At 49.5% G+C, this 21644-nt stretch overlaps 5 protein-coding genes across 5 annotated transcripts; 4 read left to right on the top strand and 1 right to left on the bottom strand.

Annotated features, from left to right (window-relative positions):
• Positions 1-528: 528 nt before the first annotated feature.
• On the bottom strand, positions 529-1767 carry GIQ15_04825 (casein kinase II subunit alpha; the record flags this gene model as incomplete). Its single annotated transcript, XM_033552242.1, has 4 exons — positions 529-636; positions 701-1120; positions 1189-1562; positions 1653-1767. 4 exons carry the CDS (start codon positions 1765-1767, stop codon positions 529-531), a joined length of 1017 nt encoding a protein of 338 aa, XP_033405972.1.
• A 1215-nt stretch (positions 1768-2982) lies between these two features.
• Positions 2983-4021, top strand: GIQ15_04824 (uncharacterized protein; the record flags this gene model as incomplete). Its single annotated transcript, XM_033552241.1, has 2 exons — positions 2983-3061; positions 3153-4021. The coding sequence occupies 2 exons, from the start codon at positions 2983-2985 to the stop codon at positions 4019-4021; spliced, it is 948 nt and encodes a 315-aa protein (XP_033405971.1).
• Positions 4022-4893: 872 nt separating this feature from the next.
• Positions 4894-9927, top strand: GIQ15_04823 (uncharacterized protein; the record flags this gene model as incomplete). Its single annotated transcript, XM_033552240.1, has 3 exons — positions 4894-5802; positions 5880-6345; positions 6542-9927. The coding sequence occupies 3 exons, from the start codon at positions 4894-4896 to the stop codon at positions 9925-9927; spliced, it is 4761 nt and encodes a 1586-aa protein (XP_033405970.1).
• Positions 9928-11055: 1128 nt separating this feature from the next.
• GIQ15_04822 (AMP deaminase 2) lies at positions 11056-14267 on the top strand (the record flags this gene model as incomplete). Its single annotated transcript, XM_033552239.1, has 3 exons — positions 11056-12597; positions 12648-13768; positions 13847-14267. 3 exons carry the CDS (start codon positions 11056-11058, stop codon positions 14265-14267), a joined length of 3084 nt encoding a protein of 1027 aa, XP_033405969.1.
• Positions 14268-14923: 656 nt separating this feature from the next.
• Positions 14924-16879, top strand: GIQ15_04821 (uncharacterized protein; the record flags this gene model as incomplete). Its single annotated transcript, XM_033552238.1, has 1 exon — positions 14924-16879. The coding sequence occupies one exon, from the start codon at positions 14924-14926 to the stop codon at positions 16877-16879; it is 1956 nt and encodes a 651-aa protein (XP_033405968.1).
• Between the last annotated feature and the right edge of the window lie 4765 nt (positions 16880-21644).

Genomic DNA, 21644 nt, shown 5'->3' with positions numbered 1-21644 from the left:
AATTGATACGGGATATCAACTTCGTTTCTTCAACTTCCAGCCTCATGAGTCAAAAAACCTCCCACTTCAATTCGGAGAGAGAAAGATATCACGTGGTCTGGACCGGATATGTGATTATGTAATTGAACTTTTCTAGACCGGACTGCAAGAACAAAATCGCAGGGATATATACATACAACTGTTAATTATAGGCGGATAAAAGGTAAGGAATGCACGGGTTTTCAGAAGCTGTGAATGCGATTGATCGAGGCATCATCAACTATCCATTCATTCCTGTAGACGTCTCATGCATAGCGCTAAACAACCTAAAAACGAAAATACTGGAAATAAGGTACACCTGCCGACTCCCAAAGGTAATTACTCGATGATGAATGGTCCCTGATTAACTGGAGGATAGATGCTCAAATTTATTCTGCCAATAAAACCCTTGCTGGAGGAGAGAGGTAAATATGCGTCGAGGGATGAGGTGTATCAAAACAGTTGGGCGAGTAAAAAAAATGTGACATGTAGGGGTATCGCGGATAGTGCTTAGGAGTTAGGAGCAGTGCTAGGGCTGCTCTGGGCATTCGTGGCAGCGGCAGCGCGAACAGGGGCGAAGTAGGGGTGGGCCATCGCCTCCTGAGCAGTCAGACGTTCCTATGAGTCAAGTTAGTGATAGTGTCCATCAAGGCGAACCTCTACAGGATCAGGGAACACTTACGGTGTGGTCGTATCTGAGCAATTTATCCAAAAAGTCGATAGCTTCATTGCTGATGAATCTCTGGTTCTCTGAGTTGACGAAAGAGTGCCATGCTTTCCGGGGGTAACGCTGAAGAATGTCGTCGTACTGAGGGTCCAACTCGATGTTATATTTGTCGAGGTAGTCGAACAATTCATCCGTTCCAAGGACCTTGGCAATTTTGACCAGTTGGTCCGCATTACTGCTGCCGTGGAAGAACGGTTCCTTCCTGAAGATCATGGACGCAAACATCGCTCCAAGAGACCACATGTCTAAGGAATAGTCATACTCTTGGAAGTCAACAAGTAGCTCGGGCCCCTTGAAATAACGCGAGGCAACTCTGACGTTATACTCCATTCCTTGGTGGTAGAACTCTGCTAATCCCCAATCGATGAGTCGTAACTAGACGTATGTGTAAGTAAAATTGCGCCTGGCGTATCCGTGATATGGTTAGAGATGAAAACACGTACCTTTCTCCGCTCATGATCAATCATTACGTTGTGTGGTTTGACATCTCTGTGCATTATTCCCTTGCTGTGGCAGAAATCCAGGGCCTTCAGGAGCTCGAATATGTAGTATCGAACATCGTAATCAACCAATCGGGGGTATAGCGTCCGGAAGTCGGTGTTGTTGACATATTCAAAAACCAGACTCGGAGTCTTGCTCTGGCTATCGCGAACAACGTCCAGCAATGCGACGACGTTTGGACCACCTGACAGATTCTGAAGGATCTTGATCTCTCGCTTGATCTTTCGTTTCTTGACGGGTTTGAGGACTTTGACAACACATTTCTGGTAGTTCACAACATTTACGCCCTCAAACACCTCTGAGTATTTCCCCCTTCCTGATCAGGTTACGTTAGCAGGCTGTGACAGGGGTGTTTGGAGCGATAAGGCAGATCTGAGAGGAATGGACAAGTTCGAGGCTGGCATACCAATTTTCCGCACAACTTCATAGTTCTCTAGAACGCCCCACGATATGTTGACGCTGTCATAATCCCAGTACGTCTTGGGCATCTTCTGGTTTACGTCTGCGTATACGCGTGCCATGGTGACTGATTGCGATCACCCCACTCAGGGCGATACCGAGTGTGTAGGCGGGGGGTTCAAAACTCGGAATGGGCGGCTATCGCTTGATGGGTTCGCGAGCAAAACACACGAGCTGCAATTAGACGTGAAACAGAGCTGGGCCTCGAGAACGAGAGAGAGAGACAGGCGTTCCAGTCAAGTGAAGCGGATAATTGGACTTGCGAAATGCAAACCCGTCAACAATATGAACTCTCGAACGAGCTCCAAGCGACCATGTCACGGGACTTACAGCCCACAGAAAAGAGTAAGAGGTGCACGGACCAATAACGCTCGCCGGATTAATTTTTTCCCGACCGGAAGAACTTGCCGCGGAAAACAGGAAAGAAAACAGGAAAGAAAGCAACATGGAAAACAAGATGAGCCAGCATCTTCGTTGGACGGAGAGGATGATACGCTGCAGATATAGTGTCTCCTCTCCGATCGGCTCTGGAAGGCTACCGTGTTGCTTTGACAGTCGCCAAGATCATATTTTCCGGGCATAGATGGAGTAAACTAGATCATATATGGAGTATCCGACAGATGGTGGATTGATACCAGGACGCTCAGCGCTAATGCAAACGGCGCCGGTGGTTGCATATACCCTATATTCTCTTCTTGTATAACCACTGACTCCGGGGATACAGATATCGTTCTACTCACCAGCAACTGAACAACTATCACTTGATATCTCTACTCCGTACAGGGTACTGCGTATGACTACATTAGGCAGAAATATAAGTGCCCTTCAACCTGCAATGCAGCCAGGATGTACCTAGTATCAAACCTGATCTAGACAGGGGCTTTAATTAGATCATAGAAAACCTGCTGCCGAATGGACAAGGTATGGTGTCTGACAAAGAAAGGAAACTGGTGTTGTTACGAAGAGCGTTGCTAGATCTCTGCCTTGGTTACTGCGCCGTTGATATATTCTTAATAAAGAAAGACCTGTATAGAGGTGACTTGCTGGCTAACTAGAGTTTTTCTTGAATTATGTATCTCTATTAGTACTCCGTAGTACTAGACATATTGGTTGGACGGATAATATGGAACTTGAACGAGCAAAGTGTGCCATCACGTGACATGATATATTTTGAAGATCCATGAGCTTTATCGCGAAATTTGTTAAGCTCCAAAGCTGCACTCATCATATCACCTTGATTCACAGAGGGGGGGTTGGATGGGATATATACCATCGCCATGTTTTACGACTTGAATATTCCGTATGATGGCCCCAATGAGCCCGGAATCACCAATACTTTGAGGTTCCTATCTGAACGTGAGTACCACCTTATCGAAACAAGGAATACAGAATAAGCGGATGGAGTGCTCTGGAGACGAACTCGGCTCACACATATACTTCTTATCAGTGGGATACACCACCGTAGCTCTGTCACAATCCATAACGGGCAAACTACCGGCAACAATATCCCCTCTGCCGCCGCCAGCTAACGTGCCCGCATCTCTCACCCTCCTATCCCGCCTGAACCTCACCCTCTCCGACTCAACACAGAACCAACGGCTCGCAACACTAGCACAGTCCTTTTCAATTGTGGCCATCCGTCCCGTGAACGAAAAAACACTCTCACAGGCCTGCAATAACCTCGACTGTGATATAATATCCCTCGACCTCTCTACACGACTACCCTTTCATTTTAAATTCAAAACCCTCTCCGCCGCAATATCACGGGGCGTACGACTTGAAATATGCTACGGTCCCGGAGTAACGGGTAGCGGGTTAGAAGCTAGGAGAAATCTAATCGGAAATGCAGCTTCGTTGATCCGCGCCGCGCGGGGTAGAGGGATAATCATCTCCAGCGAAGCTAAACAGGCGCTTGGTATTCGCGCGCCATGGGACGTGGTTAATTTGGCATGTGTTTGGGGGATGAAATCCGAGAGGGCGAAGGAGGCGGTGTGTGAGGAGACGAGGAAAGTTGTGGCCATGGCGCGGGTGAAGAGGACCAGTTTCCGGGGGACGGTGGATGTCATATACGGAGGGGAGGAAGATGCAAGGAATGAGCAGACGACTGCTGGCCAGGGTAAGAAGGGAGGAAAGAAGTCTGGGATCGTGACTCCAGCTGGATCTGACGGGAACGGGGTGAAGCGTAAAGCGTCACTGGGTGGTACGGATGGCCAGAGCACACCAACGGACGACCTGCAGTTGACGAAGCGGGAGTTGAAACGGCGTGCCAAAAAGGCCAGGCTAGGGAGCGGCACTGCATCTCCTACACCTGGTTGACATGGCCGCATATTGCGACTCGACTCAGACACTGTATATAGACACTGTATGATATCAACGTAGTACCTCAACTTAACCTATCTGGGTAGAAGATATGTCTCCTGTCACAATCACCTATAATCTACATCACCAACCGTCCCATCACCTCACCTCCATCACCTCCATCACCTCTACCACCGTCACCGTCACCATCACCGTCACCTCACCTCCATCACCATCATCGCTGTTTACTATCACCATCACTGTTTACTATCATCATGTTTATCGTCACGGCGTCGATGTATCCACGTGACCTAACATGTGACCCTCTATACAGCCCTCTGATTGGCTCGCCAAAGTGAAGCGGCTCCACCCATCGCGCCTTAAAAGGAAAACCCTTGCGCAAACCTCGCGACCTCCAAACTTGCTTCTCCTCCCTTCTCGCATCCAGCTTCCGCGACCTCATCCTCTCTCTTCACCAGCATCTCTTCTGCATACTCCCCGTCTCTCATACTCGTGCGCGCTTCCGGTGGCTGGCAGAGGCGTCGCCTTTGATACAGCGGCCATTTGACCCGGGGTTCTCTCATTTCTCTCCGTCCAACATCATCGCGACATCCCGCTTTCACTGTCTTTTTCAAGGTATCTTGGAATGCCTATGAACAAACCAGCAAATAATAACCTCCAAAGGACCATTTTATAATTGTCCGCTTGTCATTTTTCATCTTGTTCTCTACGTGTTCTTTTTTTCCTGTTTGATGTGTCGATTCGTCGTCACGAGGTCATTGCGAACTTGCGAGATTTGCTGGAACTGTCCAGTTTTTTAGCCCTTTTGAAAACATCTTTATCTTCTGCTGCCTAAGCTAGTTCTCTGTCCTGCGGCTACCTAGTTAGCCATGGCAGCGTCATTGAGCTCGCCTGGGAGCTCAAGTTCTTCCTCTTTCGACCCGTATTCTGAACATGTCACAGATCCAAAGTCACAGAATAAGTCCCAAGTTGGAACGCCCGGACAAGATGACAGTGATGTTGCTGTTTCAAGTTCTCATTCCTCTAGTCAGCCTGATGTGCCTCACCGTGTCCCACGCGGCCACCGTCTGGAAACTGAAAAGCAGACATCCGCTGCTGCTGCTGCTGCTGCTACCACCAACAATGCTCAGTCCCGCCGGAAACGCAAACGCGGTGCAGCTGGTAACCATCCAGTGGGACCCCAGGGCACAGATTTTAAATACTCCTCAGAGTATGATGGCCGTCATTTTGGTGTGAAATCCCAATCAGACTCGCCGTCGAGTTCAGCGGATGGCACGAAGCGTGTCAAGTTCAAAAATGATATGAAACCGGACCATACTGCCGACCCACTGCCATCTGTGAATACCATACCCGCGGATAAGTCCAAATTACCAAGGGAAATATGGCAGCACATTTTTACCTTTCTCTCGCCTGTTTCACTTGGACGTGTCTTGCAAGTTAATCGCACTTTCAAAGCTCTGCTTACTACTGGTCAGCCGGAGTTGCCTTCAGGCCGTGCAACTCATGGTTCACTAAAGTATGTTAATCCGGGTCACATCTGGTCCACCTCTCGAAAGTCTTTTCATTCGGGCATGCCACGTCCGTTGAGCCCTTTGACTGAACTGGATATGTGGAAACTTGTTCGCGGGATTTCTTGCCAGTTTTGCAATAAAGCCGGATCTCCTCCTTCACCAGATGTTTTGCCTTTCGAGAGCGGTCCAGGGGAAAATGGAGTTCGAATCATTTGGCCTTTAGCCGTTCGATCATGTGGAGAATGTTTAAAATCAAATTGCGAGACAGTAAGTACCGCTCTTTTTCTTTTCGTATATCTTTTTTTTGTCGCTCTGAATTTGAAACTAAGCAACTACTCATTTAGGAAATGGACCTTCTCTTTTCTACTACTCTCCCTTCAGTCCTGGTGCCTGCTCTTCCGTTTGCCTTTTTAACTCCACCGCTGCACTATGCTTCATCGGTCTCCCTTCGTGGAAGCCAACCTCCAGTTGGCATGGTCCTTACAAAACACTTCTTAAAGGCCCAAGTTGAGGAGTTGAAGTCCAGATTCGAGGAAGTCAAAGCTTTAGGGCCCGCAGCCGCCGAGGAGTGGATGAAAGGCCTAGAAGGAAATGGCAAAGAGAAGATTGCTGATGCTGCACGATGGGAACAATGGGAATTAGCTGGCGGCCTTCGCAGTCTTAAATCGCCCCAAACAGTACAGCTTAACGGTAACAAGGCCCAGTCCATTAAGCCCGAGCCATCCGATGCTAGCTCGATGCGCCTCCCTATTGGAAACCAGCGGCCAACCAGCCTTGGAACAAGTCCGCCAACGAGCAATAACAGTACAGGTAAGTACAGCAATCATAGTGAAGAAAACCAGAGTTTCTATCACTCATTTCAAAATTCCCTACAACCCTGTGATTCACGACTCCCTTTCGGCTTGTGCCTCATTATCATTGTTCAAGTCAATGTTACTCGTTTACTTTTGCGGCTAGCGCGCTGTAGCCTTACTTCCCCCTCTTTGCTGACAATTTGATCGTTCAGATGCTGCTATTACCGCTCGGCCTCGTAGCACAGGCGCACAACAGGGCTTCCCTCTCCCACCAAACTCCCAACTTCCTCGAGAGCGCAACCTTCGACAGGTTAACGAGGCCAAGGCGAGCCGTCGAACCGAAATTGAGAGACGTTGCGCAGAACTTAATCCTCCTCTTGCGCCTGAGGTGATCAACCACATGGAGTCGTTTACAGCCGCAATCCAGATTACACATCCGTTTACCGACCGAGACTGGGAAATCTTAAAGCCTCGTCTCTTGGCTCAACGTGAAGTCGCAGAACGTCGTGAGAATGATCGCAAAATGCACGATGCAATGCTACAAGCAAAATCAGACGAGCGCCGTCAACAGGAGGCGCAACTCAAGGAAGCCAAGGAGATGCTTGATCGCGAATGGGAGGATGTACAAAAGCCAATCAAGGAGCGGATGGCCGGCTATGCCGATGAGATCATTCGTGAAGGTTGGCGTGGAGGTGAAGGGGTTACAAAAGAAAAATGCCCCAAGTTCGCAGCCGATGTCATTATGTATGTTCGGAAGAGATTCTTGGAAGATCTAGCCCAAGAAGATGCGCGCACTCGTGCTGAAGGGAAGCCAATTGAAGAAGATTCTCCAAACGGCCCGCCACGACGCAAAATCATTCTGGAAAACATGAAGTTCATATTTGACACGAAGATCAAACTACTCACTGAACAGTTCCAAAAGGAATTGTTTTTGTGCAATGGTTGTGATAACAATGCTAAATATTATGGCTTCGAAGGTGTGATTCAGCATTACGCGGCCAAACACACCAATGTTCTCAGTTTAGGCAGTGTTGTTGTGCATTGGCGAGCAGAATGGCCTGAACGTCCTCCTTTTAACCCTGACCCAGCCTCTGCGAAGCTACTCATGTATGCGATGCCACGTCCTCACGGCGGGCAAAACCACATGGGATACTCAAACCCGCAACCTTCTCCTGGCCCTTACAACAGAACGCCATATGGCACGCCTTACGCATATGGAACTGGCCCTTACCGACCTCCTTCTCCTCAATACTATCCTCCCCCACAAACTGGCTACGGGTTCTCTCCCCAACAGCCAGCTTACGCACCTGGGCCTTACGAGCACCCACATCCGCCACCAGGCCCCACGTACTCTCCATATCCTGGCCAAGCATACCCGCCTCCTTACGCTCCAGGAGATCCGGCTCGACACCCAGGCCCGCCCTACCAACCGCCATACAGTGGACCGAGTCATGCAGCTGGGCCTTACAACCCTCCCTATCCGCCTAGCGGACATCATTCAAGGCCGCCAGCTGGCGCTCACAAGCCCAACCAGGGAAGCCAATCGTTTGGCCTATACCAAACCCATCTGGATGAAATTGCTAAGAATGCTCGTAGTGTTTGGAACGGCACCTCGGGAATCAAAGATCTTCCTCACAACGTGCGAGCACACGTTGTGATACACCATGTTACCACCAGATTTGTTGAAAAATTCGGACAAGAACCAGCTTTGACTCTTTTCTCGGATGGGTTGAATTCCCACCCGCAAATGAAGCCGATCAGAAACCTCTGTGGTTTGGTCTGCAAGGCATGTGCTGACATGTCTAGCTCAAGACGTTCTCGTCAATATGATGCTTCTCGAAGTGATCGGAAAATGTACCATCTTCCAGCCCTCTTCAGCCATTTCCAGTCCGTACACATCGATGCCCCGTCAGCTGCACCTGATGGCACTCAGCCCGATTGGAAAGTTCACATGTTGCTCTTGCCGGACAATGGGGTTGTGTCTTCTCTGGGGCAAGCCCCTGGCATGGACCAAGCAAAGTTTCACCTAATCACCTCTGCGTTTCCATGGGTGTTCTCTCCAATCACCGCACCGATTGCACCAGCTCCGGTGAAAGCTATAAACAAATCAAACATTCATAGCACGTTCGAAGCAAAATCTGGTGAGCACTCGAAACTCCCAGGTGGAGGTCATGGTGGCAAGAAATCAAACAATCACTCAGGCCTTGAAGTTGCTGTCGATGACTTCCCAAGATTCGTCGAGTCTCCTGATGATCCAAAACAGTTTGAACCTCCCCGGGAAGATGAATATGACCCGCATAGACCTGCGTTTATTGAACCTGTTCGGGATTCCTATAGTCGTGGTGCTCGTGGTAATGCTGGACCTTCGGCTCCGCCTCGCGACAAGCTTCATGGGAAGACCCGTCCAATGGAGACAATGCCAGGGGAAGATACTGAAATGTTAGACAGCAGACGCCCCCGGCAACGGCCTAAGTCTTCCGTTGGTCGTGCCCCAGGAAAGGAACGAGTCTCTAAACCTGGAGCCACGGATGCTGCAGCCCCCGCCACAGGCAATGGGCCTTCGCACCCTGGTGCAGACCGACCTGCGAGTCGAAACGTTTCCGAAGATGGAGAAGTTGCTGAATCAAACGAGCCAAGAGCAGATGAAGCTCCGTCTCCCACCGAAGAGATGAACGCTGCCGAGCAATTCTTGAACAACTTTGTACCCGGACAAGATCAGGGAGATTTCGGAACCACCTCCCGAGGGTCGAACCCTCAAATGCACCCGGAACCTAGAAGTAAATGGCCCAAAACAGCTGCTGCAGATGAGCGGGAATGGCGTATGTCGGGTAATCCCCACGCTAGTGCTGAAGGTGGTCACACAGGTCCATCAGGCCGCGGCGGGAAGCATAATGGATGGGCTGGACGAGGCAAGAGTCCCGCTGTCGGACGTGAATATCGTGATTTTGACCCAAGGGGCGATGGATTCGATATGCATAGTGGCCCACCTTCCGTTAGGGGAGACGTACTGACGCCCGACCAAACTGAAGCCCGCGGCCGTGGCCGGCTACCTGCAGCTGACGCCAAGGGTGCACCAGATGCTCGAGGCGGGCGGCCGCATAATAGATTCGATCGGTACGAAGCTCAAAGACAAGAATCTCTGCGACCTCGCTCGCGGTCACCTCTGCCCCAAGAACGAGCTCCAGTAGAGTATTACCGCAACCGTAGCCCGAGGACAAGACAAAGGGCTGCGGCGCTCGCATCGGCATCTCACCCGCAGGAAGCATACGTTGAGCGTATTCCACTCGACCATCCTTCGTACGCCAGGGCGCCGCCGCAGGGTCAATATCGTTACGTTGAAGAATACATTGAGCCTCCGTACGATGGTGCGGTAGAGTACGTTCCCGTACGTGTTGCTGCTCGCGAGCCGCAGAACGCTGGGCAGTACTACATTGAACGTCCTGTCCACCGTGGCGTTCCACCAGAATATGTCGACTATGATATGGAATATTCTCGACAGCCTGTCATCGAACAGCCTCAACATTATTATGCTGGAGCTGGTGCTCGAGATATTCCTGACGCTCCTCCTGCCAGTTCGCGCCGTGCTAGATACAGGTAACAAGGTTCCTCTTGTTGCATCTCTTTGCACGGCCTGTTCCCGTGTGCCTTAATTTTTTATTAAATCCGATTTCCTATCACTTTCACTCAATTCACTAAAGAACTGGCCATTTACCTGTTCTTTTTTAACTTGAGCGATTGCCATCTATTGCCGTTGTCATTTCGCATGGTCTAGCATTGCAGAACCAGTTCTGTTGCAACACTTTGTGTGTGGCCAATATCTGTTTTCTCCCTTTACATGAGGAATTACAGCTAGCTTCTCATTCCCCCTACCCTGGCTCTCTCTCGATCAGTTTATTTCTTCCATCTTACCTCTTGTTTTATTTTATTTTTGGATCTTTTGTACGACTATTCCGCCCTCTTAACGCACTACCCCTCTTACTCCTCAACTACCACCAAACAAAAGTTACGTTTTCGTAAATTCTTTTGGTAGCACCATCGGGATTGAGGATTCTAGAGATGAGTGCTGCTCATTTCTACGCTCTTCGGTTCTTTGCTCGGGTGGTGTGGATATACTGCATATGTGTTATGGCATATATACCTAGCTTATGTTGCGCAACAGATACCTCCTGGCTACATGACTTTGCCTGTACACTGCATGAAGCAGTTCATGATGGCTTGCTCCAGAAATTGCTCCACCCAAGCTCTTTCTTCTCTGTCTCCAAAACTCGTTGTTTTTCTATATTGTCGTCTGTTCTTTGGCCGTTATGTCGGGTCGGTTATCTTGCGTTGTTACGTGTCATTGTTTTTTCTCCTTGGTTACGGCGGCTTAATATCGTTATTAACAAAAAAATTATAACGTGTATAATTACTTTTTGTTCCATTCCATCAAGCCCTATTAGTCGACCCGTACTGAGCACCTCGTTTACCATGTCCAGGATCATGGACGCATGCAGGAAGTACCGGTGTGGCATCTCACTTCGTATCAACGCTTTCATGCAAAGTCGTGCATCACATCGCCCTCCGCACTCGACTGCCACCACTCTATTTAGTGCGACTTAGCTAGAAGCCATCTGGCGACTAGCTCTACTATAAAATTATGATACATAATATAATAAAACCACCTCTTCCTTGTAGATAATCAGCATATATATTTTAATCCTTCCTGTGTTGACTCCTATAACGCGCCATGGCTGGACCAGGACTTGACGATGCGGAGCTCTCCGACGACCGAAGTACGAGCATCGATCCACCACCACTCAACCCTCCACCTCCACCACTATATCTCGCCCGCAAGCTTGAGCTTGCGATCACAGACAGGCCAACAACACCGGACGAGCAGATTGGCGACCTCCTCCAAGCTCGGTTCAGCACAGAGACCATGGAGAACAAGACTGCGACCCCGCCAGCGGACGATGCGCCCGACTCCAACACCGCAACCCAACCTATCCTCCCTCGAGACCGCCAGACACGAACAGCGACCTACGATTATGCATACGAGAAGTCAATGAGTCACGCTGAGGCACGACTGTTCTACCAGCGGCACCAGCTTGCGTCTCGCAGCGTTGATGGGGATCCTCCCCAAAGTCCTGACTTGAGCGGAAGGTCGATACCTATACTATCGGGGCCAGGAGGCCATGGCCCCACGTCAGGAAGCAATTTCGATAATGAGTCGATTAGCAGCATGCTTCCTGGCCCGTCATATTCGGTGACGTCGACTCCGCCAGGCAATTCGCAATCGATGCGGCGAGAGGATGGCAATATCAGCATTGCAGAGAGGTCGGCTAGGGGACATGTTATGCCTACCATCGGCATGCCGATGGATGGATCAGGTCGGGCCAATGTCGGTATGGGCGTTCCAACGGGCATACCGCCTGCCGTGGGAGGCTATGTGCCAAATGACGGAGCCATTACTGCTGAATTGAGCGCGATATGTCGCAAGATACAGGGTCTCTTAGATACCAGGCATAAATATATGCGCCTATCGTTTCAGCGGGCAGGTGATAACCCCCGAGACGAGCCCGGCTGGGTGATTTATCCGCCTCCACCTGAACCAGCGTGGGAGGAGGATAAAGAGCGATTTGGTACGGGAAGCATGTCAAGTAGCTTCATTATGTCCGCAAAGGCTGGATCTAAGCAGGCTGAATCGGAGGCATTTCCGCCTATAAGCTCAGCGAAGAAGGGACGGAAGCCAGGCCAGGACATTGGGGAGGACTTTGACATGAACGATCTACTTCCACTACCTGAGGCGTCGACCATGACTTTCAAGCTAGATGAGAACAGTGTCTATCAGGTATATGAGACGAAAGCGGCCTCTGACCTGAGCCAGCCTGTGATCCAGATCCCTTCCATCCGCGATTTCTACATGGATCTCGATGGGGTTCTCGATGTGTCTACTGATGGGCCCGTCAAGTCCTTTGCATTCAAGCGTCTATCCTACCTGGAAGGCAAGTTCCAGCTCCACGCACTGCTGAACGAGTACCAGGAAATCGCGGACAGCAAGAAAGTACCCCACCGAGATTTCTATAACGTCCGCAAGGTTGATACCCACGTTCATCATTCGGCGTGTATGAACCAGAAACATTTGCTTAGATTTATCAAGAGTAAGATGAAGAAGTGTCCAGATGAGGTGGTGCTATTCAGGGATGGGAAGCATCTGACCCTAAAGGAGGTCTTTGAGAGTATCAATCTTACGGCTTATGATTTGAGTATTGATACCCTAGATATGCATGTAGGTTCACGCTTTACTAAACTGGTTATCGTATAATACTGACTATTCAGGCGCACACGGACTCATTCCACCGATTCGACAAGTTCAATCTCAAGTACAACCCAATTGGCGAGTCTCGTCTGCGAGAAATCTTCTTGAAGACCGACAACTACATCAAGGGCCGGTACCTAGCTGAGATTACGAAAGAAGTAATGTCCGACCTCGAGTCAAGTAAATACCAGATGGCCGAATGGCGAATCTCCATCTACGGTCACTCCCTGGCTGAATGGGACAAGCTCGCTGCCTGGGTTGTTGACAACAAGCTCTTCTCCCCCAATGTCCGCTGGCTGATCCAGGTCCCTCGTCTCTACGACGTGTTCAAATCAAGCGGCAAAGTAGAGAACTTTGAAGACATCGTGCGCAACGTCTTCCAGCCGCTATTTGAGGTCACGCAGGACCCAAACAGTCATCCAAAACTACACGTTTTCCTGCAGCGTGTCGTCGGATTCGACAGCGTTGACGATGAGAGTAAAGCGGAGAGACGACTGTATCGCAAGTTCCCGGTCCCCAAACAGTGGGATACCAAGCAGAATCCGCCATACAGCTACTGGATCTATTTCATGTTCGCGAATATGGCGTCACTGAACACTTGGAGGAAGCAGCGTGGGTTCAACACCTTCGTGCTCCGACCTCACTGCGGGGAGGCCGGCGACCCCGACCACCTTGCTTCTTCTTTCCTATGCTGCCAGGGTATCGCACATGGGATCTTACTCCGAAAAGTCCCTCTGCTGCAGTATCTGTTCTACCTGGACCAGATCCCGATCGCCATGTCTCCGTTAAGCAACAACGCACTGTTCTTGAGCTACGATAAAAACCCGTGTGCTAATTACTTCCGGAAGGGCCTGAACATCTCACTCTCCACCGATGACCCGCTGCAGTTTGCATTCACGAAAGAACCGCTGATCGAGGAATATTCCGTTGCCGCTCAGATCTACAAGCTTAGTGCGGTGGATATGTGTGAGTTGGCGAAACATAGCGTTGACCAGAGCGGGTTCGAACTGGCGTTGAAGCAGCGCTGGCTGGGGAGTAAATGCCATCTGCCTGGCCTGGAAGGTAATAACATGGCGAAAAGCAACGTACCCGACTTACGCGAGGCGTTTAGATATGAGACACTGACCGGAGAGCTCTCGCTGTAAGTCCACCGCTCTTTCACTTACCCTGGAGGTTTCTTTTCTATTGTGGGAAATAAATAGTAATCGTGTCACTGCAGGCTGGAACGGTATGCGTCCGCCACACCGAACAACGCCCACACACCCAAGACACTGACGAAGGTGCCTTCATTCTCTTACCTGAGGAACGATGACACCCCGTCTAGCGCCGCAGCCGGAACTCCTGGTCCCTCGGAGCACGTAGCAGCGGCAGCCGGGCGCCATCCCTCGTACTCGGACGCAGAGTCGTACGCCAACTCGAGCAAAGCGCAGACCGCCAGTGGCACGCCACAGGAACACGGCTTTGGCTCGATGCCTGCGCAGGCGATATTCCCGGGAATCGTACATGCACGAGCTCGCAAGGATAGCACCTTATCGCGGACGGGGAATGGCGGGGACGACCCCGAGGACGCACACGAGCGCTCTCCGGGACAGGGAGGACATGTCTGGCGCGCAGAGGACCTAGGCAGCGATGACGACTGAGGGCTGCATGTGTTGATCCTGTGAATATGCATCTTTCTTTTCCATCTCATGGGCCTTTTTATAGCTGTTTACCATATTTACATCTTTAACGCTGTGTTCGTTTAGAGATAAGGAAAAGCGATAACGGCGAAAAAGAGCAGCCAATCACGTGTCTATTTTCATCTTAGTCATCTTTTTCCCGGAAGCGGTGAGCACGCGCTAACGGGGCCGGGCGGGCCTGGGCCAAGGCAAAGTCACGTTGACACCATGTGACCCAACTAGTCCGCCTTGCACGTGCCCCGCTCTACATGCTTACCTCAGCCGTCGTCCAATCAGAGCCCGCGGCAGAAAAAAGCAACTTGCCCCTTCTGGCTCCACCGGACATCCCAGGCTTACTCCTAGACATCTCTCTCTTTCACTGTCTTTCTCTCTTTCACCTCTCTCTCTCTCCTCTCTCTGCTTCTTCTCTCTGCTCCTCCATACTCCCGTCTCTCGTTGATGCAAATGGTTCTGCTCACTGGTCTGGCGAACCCCCATCTCCGTCGCCGTAACCTCCTCGTACAGCAGGCCAGAGCCCTAGAGCCCTAGTAGTCAACTTTCTTTATTTCTTTCTTTCTTTATTCCTTTCTTTATTCCTTTCTTATCTGGCAGCTCTATTTCATTCTTTATCTGCCATTATGGCGTCTACATCCAGTACTCCTACGCCGAAACGTAAGTTCGTACCGGAGCTTATCGAATCGACCATAAAGTCGTCGTCGTCATCGTCATCGTCGCGCGCATCGGCCAAGGATAAGGATGGAAACAAGACAGGGGGCTCTTCTACGCCCACGCCCAAGGGAACCAGCAGGTTTCGGCCTCAACTGATAGAGACAACGAAGGAGACCGGCAGGAGAGCCGTGAAACAGAACAAAGACAGCGAGAAGAGGAGCGGTGGTGGGAGTGCCGGTGTCGGACAAAAGGATGACGATGCAGATCGGCACAAGTCGAAGGATGTTGCTATGAGAACCCCAGACTCACCTCGGAAATTCACACCTCAGCTTATCGAGACGGGGAAACGCTCGTTTCGTCAGAAGCCGGCTGGCAGTCCTGCTCGTCGGAATTTTGGTAGCAGCAGCAGCTGTCACCCAAACAACACTCTACGATTCCGCGCCATAGACGGCGAGTCACGATACTCCCACGCGAGTCTGTCTCGACGCCAGAGTAGCAGACGGCAGTCCTTCCTAGTACCTACCCTCCCGGCCATACCGTCCAACAGCAGCGAGGGCTCCGTGGCGTCGCCCACTTCCTCCCTCTCGACCTCGCCAACGAACTTCTCCAACGAGGGCGGCCATCAGAATGTGCAGGTTCACTATCCGGACTCCTACACAGGCTCATACCCAGACCACATGTATAACCTTCACTCGCGCCTGGTTACAGAAAAGCTAAAGGATCAAGCTCTCGCGGCCTTTCCGAACGAGCAGGTCTACCAACCAGTTTCTCACTTTGCCATTGACCGGGAAGATAGCAACTCAGAGGAGGAGGATGATGACGACGGCATGGAAACCGCCTTTAGACAGATGTCAATTGACCTGTCGAGGTTTCGGCGTGAGTCTACCGCCGATCTCGCCTGGGAGCTGGAGGAGATGCGACGTCACAAGGAGGAGTCGGAGATGAGAAGTCGCGAACGCATGTTTGCCGCGGCTAACAACACGTCCAAGTTCTCGGCGGCCGCGCTGGCTGCGCGATATAAGGAGGAATGGGAGGGTCTCGAGACGGGTGGCTACGACATCATTGGCGGCTGGCAAAAGGGTGTCAACCTTGCGCCCATGCGTGAAGCCGCTAGTCCACCAATGCTGGGAGATGATATAGTATTCACCAAATGTCTCTCTCCCAAATCTACGATGATAGGAGTCGACCAACTTCCCACTCCCATGTCGGATCAGGGCAAGAAATCTACCAACCGCTGCGATGCAGGCGGACTATGGACCGCGGATACCGATATGTCGGACTGTGGCGAAATCGGACTGTGGAACGGCACCTGCAAAAGGAAGTCCGCCAGCCAGTCCTGCGGCCGCTCACCAGAGAGCTCATCATCCCATAACTCGGGCCTCATTACGCCCGCTCCTGAACCCATGGACATTGTTCTACCGCCCACACCTACCTCTACTCCCGTTGGCTCCCTCATTCAACCCTCGAAAGAGATCTCTCCAGACCTAGTCACTCTCACCGCCATGCCGGACGCCTCCTCCCCAGCTCCTCCCGCCATCCTCATCCAGGCCTACGATCCGGATCTCGAGCGCGAAATCGACGCTGAATTCAACGATAGCTTCGTCACGCAGATATACAACTATCTTTCCCTGGGGTATCCATGCTTGGCACGCGATTTCGACGTGGAGCTAAGCAAGATCACAAATATACCTGTCGAGACACTACGGAGTGATGATCGCCACGCTAATGCAAAGGGATACATCGACCTACCGGATTGTCGAACTGGTGCATGCAATACCAACACTGTGACGGCTCCAGGATGCATGCGCTGGAATGCATTGAAGCAGTATATCCACGAATGGGCGCGGCAACAGCCTCGCTCAGGGGCAGATAGGGCAGTTGACTCCTGGGGCGTCCCAGAGCGAAGGGGCAGCTGGGCTGTCTAACCAACCACCTATTATTCCTCTCCTGCCGCCCCATCACCTCCCTCACATACATTACCCTCATCTCTCTCTTCCCTTTGTCAGAGAATGTTTTGTTTCATTTTGGCAAAAAGGAGTTTTTTTTTTTTTTTTTTTTTCCTTTTAACTTTCGGAACTCGGACTGGGAATCGGCTGGCATCACAGACTCGCCTTTTATTTTCTTTTTCTTCTTCTTCCTTCTCCTGACCTGCTTACACTTTGTCCTACCGTGGTTCCTCGCATCTTCGCAACGCATCTTTATTTCCCTCCCGCGCTTGCCCTTGCTTTTGTCGCGTGACATGTTTTGCGGCTTATACATAACGCACCCTCATATCTCTGCATGCAGACTGCCCAGTCCAGGGCTCCAGTCCAGCCCCAGTCTCCAGTCTCCAGTCTCCAGTTTCTCGACCTTAGCTCTGCAACATTTTAGAGGGGCCCCACGTCGGTTTTCTGCCTTGCTTCTTGCTTGTCATTTGTGTCCACCTTTCAGCGAGTTGGAAATTTGCTTATATACTTTTCCTTTTTGCGTTCCCTTGGTTCGATTCCCCTTAGCCTTTCTGCTTGCGTCTTTTTGTTTTTCCCGCAGGTTTGGGATGGATATACTGTTTCCCTCTTTTTAATTCATGACTTGATGGCGTTTCATTGCTTGGTCTTAGATAGTTTATATATTTTTAATAGCATTTTGAATTCCTTTTGACGTCATCGCCTTCTCCTAGTTTGTACCTCGACGGGATCTCCCGAGTCATGTGTTTTAAACACTCATCCATGGATAGAGAAGTACGACAGGTACAATGTTTATTCACAAACTTAATAGATATCAATGATTTATCCTATGAGCGCATGGTCATAGTCGATTAGTCGGAGTTAATCCTGTTTATTAAAGAGGATATTTCGTGGGTTGATATCTCCATGTGCATATCCTACCGATTCTAAGTAGGCTGTGGCATCAGAGAGCTGCTGCATCTATTGCAGCACAGGGTAGGGCTTATCAGTCTCCCGTAGGCGTTCATATAGCGTACCGTTCTGAAATAGTTCCATAAATATCATGTCTGGCGCAGTGAAGAGGGAGTGGGCTATATATTGGCATGGCTCCGAAGCAAGGAGCTTAAAGATAGACTGCTCATGGCGTAAATGTTCCCCGCCTGGCGCATAGGAGATTTTCACACCAATATTGTCTGCAATGGATATAAAAACAGAATGTCCTCCCACTCCGTAGACAGTAGAATCAGGAAATTGGACAAGGACCTTTCGGATCGAAGGATTGAAGTTTTCAGTGGTTGTTGGTGACGACGAGTTGCGAGTAAGAATGCCGACAAATTAAGCCCTGGCATGCTGGCTGGGACGGAAGTTCTTATTTATCTTTAGGGAAAGAATCGACCGATATTCAAATCGTTAGAAGATTTTCTCAATCTGTCTGTTCCAATCGATACACTTGAATCAATACGTTTATATGGGCCATTCAATTTGGGCTGGTAGATGCAGCACAGGCACCCCCAAAATATGGTGCCAACCCTTGCCAGGGCATAAAGAACTAAAAAATAAGATGCTTATTACAAATAATATGTTTATCAATGTTTTTAAATTTTTATTTTATTTCAAAAAAAAAAATAAGTTTATACAAATCGAGAGAGAAGCACTACCACTGCTATACCCATCTTTAGTAGGCCCATCCTCCCAGTTCTTGAACAGGAATTTCCGCCTTATCGTTACTCTTTTGGTGGCGGCAAGTATTGATATCATCTTAGAGGACCACGAAGGGTAGGAACCCTTACATAGAGCTACATCATGGGGCCTTTGCGATTTTTGATATCTTCCTGGACTGGATTCAAATGCTTGAGTAGATTACTATCATCTGATAAGATGTTAAACCATCATCTTACGGTGCTTTAAACTTGCCTGTATATCTCTACTTTATTTTTTAACTAACGCAAGTAGGGCAAAAACTCCATCAGTTTTGCTATTAACGTAATTCTAACAATCCGAAGCCCTGCTTCTGAAAGGGGGTCCTCATCGCCCATCAGGCCTCCCCTGTCAATGGGGCCTTCCTGGTCACCATCGAGCTCATACAGGTGGCCAGAAGATTTGACAAAACATAGATAGTGATGGTCCACCTCACTTTCAGCTGGTGGAGCTTCGGAGCGACCGATTAGTGCTGCTTCTTTATAGAGCTCTTCTATCTCTTTTGAGTCTTCCAAAAATGCATTGCGATCGGAAGATGGCAGTTGCATTAGAGTATGAAGAATAGAGCCGTCATCTTACACGATATAGTAAGCAAAACAGTGATATAAAGCAGCAGGAAAAGAATCCTAACAGTTATCTCCTACCTATTATCTCCGGGGTATTGCAAACAGCATGAAGAATTCCATAGAGACCACACGCGTTGTTGATAGTTTATTTTAACCATATGATCCCTTCAGTCCTAGCATCGAAATCCGTTTGTGTTACCAGGGACTTTTCGTATTCAGGGCAGGATGGCAAAATGAGAAGAAGAGCAAGGACAGGCCGTGGGATATCTATTGTGTCTTCTAATGACCAAACATCAACGAACGCACAGGAGCTTGAAACCCCAAGCCTGTGCATCAGATCCGTAAATATTTCTGGATCAGATTCGAGGGGGATGAAGTGCTTTCTGTAAATCATCTTGATGTTCAACAGTTAACGGTTTGGATACCTGTCATGAAAATCCTTATACCCAATGTTCAAGCAATTCTTCCGTCTGCCATCCCATAGAAGGAGGGGGAGAAAGGGGTAATGATTATGTCATCCATGGACGGTCTATGAGGCCACGTGACTGAAAGAAAATATTCAATCGGTTGCGTCGAGATGCCAACAACAACAACAACAACACGAGAATTAAGAGCTCAAGAACAACCATGATGCCGTATAAAATGCACGGAGTACGTGTTGCTGACTTGGAAGGCTTCCACCAGAATTGGACACCGGACTCCTTGCCACTGGGTATTGCCTAAACTTATCCAAACAGAACTATATTCGTCTTCAAGGGACAAATATCGTCAAAATAGACGAAAGGATGGTTTCCACCCTGCGGTAGGGCTTCCAGCTAAGAACTCGCAGCTTAAATAACATCCGAGCCAAGGCATCCGGGCTGTAGTGACGGGTATCGCGGGCCAATTGGCGATGCATAAGTGCTAGTTGGGGCCATCTTTTGACATCGCTAACTATGTTTTGGGCTGAAATTTGCAATAGCTGCTACGTAACTTAGCGAGCAGTTCTCCCAACATACATCGCATTTCTTTGCACTAACCACTCCTATTGGTTACTCGTGGAAGGCTTACCTTGGAATAACGAAGGACCGATCCATCTCGCGTGGAAACGCCAGGGGCGTTGCTTCATTTAGACCACCGCTATATTATCTTTACAGCTTCGTTACAGAACGATCTTCCTTTTGTCGACCCTTTCATCAAGGCACATCTACCGCTAGTGCAGCAGTGCTGCTCCCATTAAATGATTTATCATCACCTTGCTAGGATCAGCCCTTCCTTTACCCTAGTCTCTAGCTGACAACAGAGTCAGCTACGGGTCACTGCAGGGAGGCAGCCCATAATATCAGTCAGTTGCAGCTGGAGAAGACTATTTAGGGAGCTGAAAGGGTCTAAGCGGTCTGAGTTTTTCTGGCCTATGGCCCGTGAAGTATTAAACCACAAGGTTACCCATTTGGAATTCCAGTCAATGTACATACAATGTGACGACGGTTTCCATTGGACTTTGAATAATACCCTAAGCCCTTGGGTTTGAATCCTTACTGAATTTATGCAAGCCACATATGTAGCACCAGCCCGCTGGCAGGACAGGGACAGCTATGCGGCTTGGACTGCTGGCCCAACTGGAGGGTATAAGCATATATATATATATATATAGCCTGACCCCGGAAATAATGGTATTCTTGCTTACCAGTGCGAGCCTTAGGGAATATCGACTTGAAATTTCTTGATTCTCAATTTACCATTGTGCCTACTTCTTCGAGATGGAGAAAAATATATTGCCCCTCTTGGAATCTCCTCTCTTTGCTCCAAGCGCTGTGACCCATTCATTAGAGGAGTTAGAGAAGATCTATCTAAAGGCTCAAGCGATCAGCAGAGCTTACGGTTAGACACATCTCTACATGATTTTTTTTATGCTTCATGGAACTGATAATTACATAGGCTTTTCGGTGGAGGACTTCCTTCTATTGACAGATAAATTCTGGGATTTCCACAGAGCGAATTTCATTACCCGAGAAGGCCCTGCATTTATTCTTATTACTATCCAGTATAATCTGGCGGCCGGAGTAACTGCACAAGCAGCGCATACACAAAAGAGCCTTCAATCATTGCTGAAGAAGATTATGGATTTTGATGTCTCGTAAGAGATATTATGTCGGAACTATGGTGTGATTTATCGCTTACTCCTTTTACAATAGAGCCCAATTCCTACTTACCGAAGCCGATCACGGATTAGACGCCAAAAATCTGGAGACCTCCACTGTTTTACAAGAGGACGGATCTTTCATTCTAAACACACCCCATCCAGGGGCAGCCAAGTACGCCAAACCCGGGTAGAAATACAACATACAAGCAAGCTGAACACTATATAGGTTTATGCCGCCAACCATACCCCTTGCAGGTCTTCCACGCGTCGCTGCTGTTTTTGCTAAACTTATAGTCAATGGAGAGAATCGAGGGGTACGACCATTCGTGGTGGCGTTGGGAGATGGCAAAACAATGTGCAAGGGGGTATCAGCGAAGTAAGC

This window comes from Arthroderma uncinatum (genome assembly GCF_011692745.1).
Source record: "Arthroderma uncinatum strain CBS 119779 chromosome Unknown scaffold3, whole genome shotgun sequence".
NCBI classification, from domain to species: Eukaryota; Fungi; Ascomycota; class Eurotiomycetes; order Onygenales; family Arthrodermataceae; genus Arthroderma; species Arthroderma uncinatum.
The sequence above is the reverse complement of the archived record's forward strand: the minus strand, read 5'-3'. Positions and strand labels throughout refer to the sequence as shown.